This window comes from Sinocyclocheilus anshuiensis, unplaced genomic scaffold (assembly GCF_001515605.1).
Source record: "Sinocyclocheilus anshuiensis isolate Anshui unplaced genomic scaffold, SAMN03320099.WGS_v1.1 scaffold621, whole genome shotgun sequence".
NCBI classification, from domain to species: Eukaryota; Metazoa; Chordata; class Actinopteri; order Cypriniformes; family Cyprinidae; genus Sinocyclocheilus; species Sinocyclocheilus anshuiensis.
This window is the reverse complement of record NW_015537952.1, coordinates 58,008-65,359: the sequence shown is the minus strand read 5'-3', so window position 1 is coordinate 65,359 and position 7,352 is coordinate 58,008. Positions and strand designations below refer to the sequence as shown.

Genomic DNA, 7,352 nt, shown 5'->3' with positions numbered 1-7,352 from the left:
TATATATGATCATATTAAATAAAATACATTAAAAAAGTTATCATTTACATAATGTAACATTATTGGTGATTTTTAAAGACTTGTTATAAATCATACGATTAAACACAATTATTTTATTCTACTGACAGCCATAGTTTTACTTTTTACTTTTCTGTCAATGGTAACAAAATATTGTCTTTATAATATTTACACATATTAATAATATTTTTGTTTTCACTGTATAAACCAGGGCCCATATTCACAAAACATCTTAAGGCTAAAAGTAGCTCATAACTTTGCCGATTTAGGAGAAAATCTTAAAAATAATGTGGCATGTCAATCCTAAATTTAGGACTTACATTTTTGCTCTAAGAGTATTTCACAAAGTATTTTAGCGCTAAAACTAGCTCCTAAATCTGTGGAACGTTAGGAGTAGTGAAGAGGACTCCTAAGTCACTAAGACCAAACCACAAACTAGGCCTATCCTCCCTGCTGAAGAAAACAATAGAAACCATCACAGAAATTCTAATGGTTTACACTACAAATACCATTACAAACATTACAAACTATCAACTTTTAACCATTAAACTAATTTAAAAAAATGTTTTGTTTTGGGACATGTTCTATTAGTGGTTTTAACAAGCCAACAATAGAAGGCGACCAATTACCAGTAGAGACCAACAGGCACCATTACAGTTACCATTAAAACCAGTACAATTCCCATTATAACCAGTAAAACCATTCAGATTCTGTGATGGTTTCTATAGCTTTTTTCAGCCGGGCTAAAATGGCTGTTGCCAGCAATCTGCCTTGAAACATAAATATTTTAGAAACACACTGCATTTATTGGCACACATATGTTTTCCCATGCATGCACGCATTATTTTTTTATTTTTTTGGTTTTGGAGGTTATCCCAACTCCAAATTTTCCTTTGATTATATCCTTGTTTTCATTAACAAGTTGGGCAAGAAGTAACAGCTGTTCTTGCATCCAGTTTGGTTTTCTTTTACATTTTCATGTCTTACTATCAGCCATTATTATTCTACTCTGTTAATTAAAAGGCTGTTCATATGCATATTCACTAATTGTTTACGAGAAGCACACATGTAAGAGGCTGACAATTAGCTGAACATATACTTGTTTAATTAGTGACACTTAGCCTGCATTTTTAAACCTTTATTTGAATATGGCAACATAATATTGCACTCTACAATATTTCTATGAATAAATCTCTGACAGAGACCCCTATCAGCCAATCACTGTTTGCACACTTTGTACACTCTAAAAAATGCTGGGTTAAATACAACCCAGTGCTGGGTAAAATACAGACAAACCCAGCAATTGGGCTGTTTTGACCCAGTGGTTGGGTTATTACCCAGAAGGTTGGGTTAAACATTTAACCCAACCGCTGGGTCAAAACAGCCCAATTACTGGGTTTGTCCCTATTTTACCCAGCACTGGGTTGTATTTAACCCAGCATTTTTTAGAGTGTAAGTATGCGGACATCATCCATAGCAACCAGGTCAACCCCGCCCTTACTCTTAGCTTAAGACGTCTCTCTATTCCTTAGTAAAAGTTTGTCTCAGCAGCTTTGTGAATAGGTTTTAAGAGAAAACTCTTAGCTAAAAACTTTTACTGCTATTTAGGAGAACTCTTAGTGGTAAGATAAAAGGTTTTGTCGGTTTTGTACGGGCCCAGGTTTTTATATACAGCTGCCTCTTATATTTCAGAAAGGTAGTCCCTCACAACGGTATCGTCATATTTTGGAGTCCATGGCATCAACAGTGAAACACTACAGGCAGAGCCCCTATAAGGCGAGCCTCCGAGGTTAGCAAAAAATTTTTTACAAAATAATAATAAATAAAAACACAGTGTAACACAGCAGTAGACTGGGAATGAGACAAGAGGATTTTTTTCAAATAGATGTCAATGGAGGAGAGACTTCAGTATGCTGAGACTGCTTTTGTGAGGAATGAGGAAAATGCTCAACACATAGATATAATAACCCCTTCACTCCTTTGACCTCTTCTGACAAGAGGTCTGTTCCTCTAAAATGTGCTGTTGCTTTGTCCAAAACTGTGAGATAAATGACTGCCAAAGAAGCATGTCTGACACTGGTAACAGACTCTGAAATTAAGTGAAGCCATCTAGATGACAGTAGGGGAAAAGGGGAAAGATTTATAGTCCAGTGTAGAGTCAAATGCCACAGCAAACAGGGGCTAACAAGCCTGGGCAAGCAGAAGCATACATAGCAACTGACCAGTGTAGCTAATGGGAGTGATCATTTAGTGTGGGAATGACAGATCAGTGTTTCCTCAACCATGACTGCCAAAACAACTGGAAATGAATGATAAAGCCTGAACGCCAGCCGTCACATAGCAACGCAGCACACAAGACAAATAAAAGGATAACCTTAGCGGAGGAAAATTTTCCAGATGAGCAGAGAGCATCAATCTGCAAATGAACATGACAGCTCATGCCAAAACAGAGTGGCGCGTTACTATGTTCAAGTGATTTTTTCGCAAATACAACATAATCAGAATCATTCAACATTTTTTGAGAGCTTGTGAATTCTGGATGTAAAGTCTCTGGAATTTTTTGATCATGAAGTACCACAATGGAAGACAAGTTAAAACAATTATTAAAACTACCTAAAAAAAATCTAAATGAGTTCTGTGCTACTTGCAGGTGAACACTAGAGGATTCATTTTATGCATGCACTTCATTTTTCCATTGAATTTTATTGCTGCTTTTTAAACAGTCCCCCCAAAAAGAATATATTTCACTCAATACTATTAATAACTAAATAAACAAACAAACATGACAACCTTACTAAATGGGCAATTTTCTTTTTTGAGAAGCTTTATGCCTTCAATGTAATTTGCTTCTTTTTGGATTTGTTGCCATTAATTATGTGTTCATAAATTGGAAAGAGAAAATTGTTAAACGTTAATACATTCTAAGTAACACTAACAATGGATGCTACTCTGTCGACAGACACTGTAAACCTGAGAAGCAAAGGTTCATCTTACCTTGTTTTGAATGTCGGGTGTGCTGGGCAGCATTTTTACCAAGTAAAAATGCCAAGTGCTCAAATAATTTCCAGTTTAATGAAATACTGCATAAGATCATAGAGCTGTGTGGTATGCTAAACACCTGAAATTTTGCTCTGAAATTGTTTTTCCCTTCATTGGCTCTCTATCCAGTTCTTTGGTGTTGTCTAACCACCTGTGCTCTGGCTGGTTAGCAGAAGAGGTCTTGGACCTTCTCAGATGTCAACTATGAGGCTAAATGGACCATTGTTGTTAAGTCTACAGTTACAGGCAGCACACCAGCCCTCTGAAGGACGAGAGGCAATGTTTTTACACTTACTCACAATCTAAGACTTTATTCATCAGTGAGACAATGACAATACAAGTCAGCTATTAATTCGCATTGTAAAGGGGCATCTACATAATGCCCCAGTAACACATGACCATTCACAGCTTGTTGAACTGACTCACAGGCTCATGAATGTGAATGAACTGTATTATAATCAGATAGAAACTGGGTTAAAACCATATTATTTAAAAGCTAACAGAAATAGTTAAGATTTATAACTGAGAATTGTAATTATGTGAAACTGCTTTGAAACAATCTGTAAATGAATAAATGAATAGGTGATAGCATTGCATCATCATATGCTAGGTGTTCTGTGCAGTTACTAGGGTATTGTGGGTGATTGCTTAATGCATTGTTTGTGCTGTTGGTTGTTAGGTGGTTGTTTACAGGCCCAGGTCAAAAATAGTCAACCCTCAAGCTTCTATGGCCACTATATGTTCACACAGGCAGAAAACAAAATGTGTTTTTTTGCCATAGCCAACTGAAATTTATGCTGAATGACTGTTTCCATCAGATTTGATGTGTTATTTTCATCATTCATTATGTGTCAGGTTATTAATACAGGTGTTGCAACAAAAAGAACAACACCGTTTATGCTTAAAAACAGGTACTGCATTTGTGTATTGACGGGCAAGTATAGGGTGTAAAAAAACACAGAGTGTGTCAAATGTGTCTCTAAGCAAACAATCTGAAGTTAGTTAGTCAACTGTACTTGTCAAAAGTCCAGAGGAAAACTTTCAACTGTTGTACCTGAAGTGACAGCATTAAACATTGAATATGCCACCCTTTAAAATATGTTTAGAATTAGATACCCTTGTTGAAAAGAAGTAGACTTTATATACTTTTTTATGAATACTTATTACGGAAATAGAATACTTAAGTACAAACTAAATGTAATGTCAAACACCTAATGTTATTTAAAATCAAATGAAAATTGTTATATTTATATTAAATTAAGTATTATAAATATTAAATTCAGTTGTCTTATTTTGACCCACTTAAGTACATCTGTACATATAATTTTATAATTATTATTGTCTTTGAAATACGGTTAAAATATTCTGCCAAATGTAATGACAAGCATTTATGGTAAACTAAAATAATGTAATCTCTATTGAAACTTGTATGTTATGTATTTAAATATATTTGCATTTACACATGTGTAATGATTTAGTACATTTAAAATGTATGTATGTAAAATGTAAAAATATGAACTTTAAATGTAATATCACACTACATTTAACATTTTACATGTGCTTTAGTATGTTAGTCAACACATTAAAATAAGCTTGCTTCTACTTAAGCATGATAAAAATTATTAAAACATAATGATTTAAAATGTACTTTAAAGTAAAATGTTTAATTTGACACTATTACAAAGTGCACTAGCAAAGTCTTAGTCAAAGCACGCATCTCAGCAGAGTTGGCGCCAGCCCAAGCAAACTGGGCATTTGCATTTTCTAGAGGGGGCCTGGTGTGCTCAGTGACCTAGGTGGCCGGGCCGGACCCCCCTGTAGCGCCGACACTGCGTCTCAGGACACTGTCTGTTTCTATAGCTGCAGCTGCAGTGATGTGATTTACTATTTAGTGATTGTCTCTTTTATTTAGAAGGCGGGGCTATTCTGCCATATTGCATGTTGCACTTTCTCCCATTAATAACAAATATAAGTGTATTTAAAGTCTTTGACTATAGTCATGAAAGTGTACTATCGTTAAGTGGCCTTTTTCATTAATATTATGTTATCTGCAGTTATAATTATTTTAATGTAGTTGTAAGATTTGAAGAACAATGCAAGTGCATCAATCATCTATCACCAGTCTGATGGTGAACCTGCACATGCTGGCAATCAATGTGGACATTCTAGCAAAACCATTCTGACCAGAAAAAAAAAAAAAAATCAGATCTGGCTAGCGTGTATAGTAGTTTGACGAAAACAGGATGACCCTGCACATTAACAAAGCCAATGATATTCTGGTTGCTACATATGGCTTAGTCTACATTCTCTGAATGCACAGAAAAGTAATGGTACACATCTCTTCAACAAACTACATTTTCTGAAGCATCATTCATATTCATAATATAAATGGTGTGGGGTTACTAATGTGGCTAAATGCAATAGTTTTCAATCCAATGCCTGCCTTTCCACATACAATGACCAATTAACAGCCATCAAACTCATACGGTATTCTCTGTTCATGATCACTGAGGGCTGTGTGCCCACATGGGGAGCTTGAGAGTTTGATACCAGGAAAATGATTTTGAAGGTTTGCATTTAAAAGCATTTAGGTCATCAATATTTCACTGTGGCTATGACTGATTTTTTTAACAGGATCTTCTTATTACGACAGGATTGTATAACAAGATCCTCCTGCTGAATTATGCAGAGGTTCTGCAAACTGGCTCTCCAAGTGGAGAAAATACATATGAACCCCATCACGCACACTTTTACTTGTACACACAGGCAGAGTTCAGTCCATTTGTTATCCACAAGTACTGAGTCAGGCTCTAGTTCTCATTAACGGCCACTCTTAGATCTTCTCTAAAAAAAAAAAGAAAACCTTTGTGCAAAATCCAATAATGCTTTTCATCAGCACAAACAAGAACCCAGGTACAGAACATTTACATCAAATCGATCTTTTTTAAGATACCTCTAAGTGCACAACTATAAGAAATCAGAGGTGATTCGTCATTTAATAAGGAGAACTCGCTCTCTGCATACAAAGCTTCCATACCAGCAATCCCATTCTGCATTTGGGCCGATGCTTTGGAATTCATTTATTGGGATATTTATGGGTTTGCAGATCTAAATCCTGAATATGTAAAAATCGCTGACTGAGCCTTCACCATTGGATGCCAGAAGAAATTATTTTCAGGCCACTATGGGATGATATATAATTGTCTCTCCTCCTAGACAGTAATGAGATCTCAGCAATGTCGCAATTAGAGAATTCAGTATGAACGCTACAAATTATGGTCAAACTGACACATATAGACATCCCCTTCGAATTAACAGGTTTGGCTCTTCCAACCTGCTCTCAAAGCCTAAGCCTGAGTGTCCACCCTTAAAGGGTTAGTTCACCCAAAAATGAAAATTAGCCCACAAATTACTCACCCTCAAGTCATCCTAGGTGTATATGACTTTCTTCTTTCAGACAAATACAGCCAGAGAGTTATATTAAAAATTGTCTTTGATCTTCTGGTTTTCCTTTGCTAAAGTAAGGAAACTTTGCTTCATTTGCTCCTGTTAATAAATGTTGGTTTTCACGAGACTCACCGGCGCATGCACAACGCTGAACTCATATGTCATCAGCCCGGAGCTGCTTCTGTGTAGGACTGTTGGCGCAAGCTACATCCTTCTACTTGTTGTTCTAAATAAATTGTTTAAGTTTGCCAAACTAAGTGGTTGCTGCAGTTCTGGGGCAGAGGATTGGAGTGATTCCTCCACGTTTTATTTATTTCTTCCTTATGAGTTTTAGTTAACCTGTTACTCCCACTCCCAACCCTAGACTGGGGAACGGGAACGTAACAACAACAACAACAACACACACACACACACACAAAGCCTGTATTGCATATCATGATGTACAATTGTACAGCTTCATTTCTGTTGAATGATAATGTGTAGGCCTATATTGTACACTGTAGTCTATTATTTTGTGAATATCATATGCATGTACATTACACACAGTACTTGCACGTTTGCACATTCACACCCTGTATTAGTGTCTTACAGTTGTTCTGAATTGCTAAAACACTAAACCCCAATCTCTGAACCAAATTCTCACTGAGAAGGAGAGGAGGAAGCGCATGTAAGAAGTGGAGGATGAGGAGGAAGAGGATGAGGAGAGAAAGAGTAAGGTTTAGAGAATGTTACGAAGGCTGGATCTGTCAGACCAGAGAGTTTTTTCTCTTTGTCTAGCAAAAAAGACAACATTACTTGTGATGTGGACAAAGTCCTCAGGCCGGACTCAAGCACAAAGACATGGTGCT

At 36.4% G+C, this 7,352-nt stretch overlaps 1 protein-coding gene across 1 annotated transcript in view; it reads right to left on the bottom strand.

Moving 5' to 3' along the window:
• The window catches only part of LOC107664631 (dynein heavy chain 5, axonemal-like), a 113,923-nt gene extending 110,877 nt beyond the window's left edge, over positions 1-3,046 (bottom strand). The window contains 1 exon segment of the mRNA XM_016455250.1: positions 3,013-3,046. Coding sequence (XP_016310736.1) covers positions 3,013-3,045 — 33 coding nt within the window. The 5' untranslated portion in view covers position 3,046.
• Positions 3,047-7,352: the final 4,306 nt, after the last annotated feature.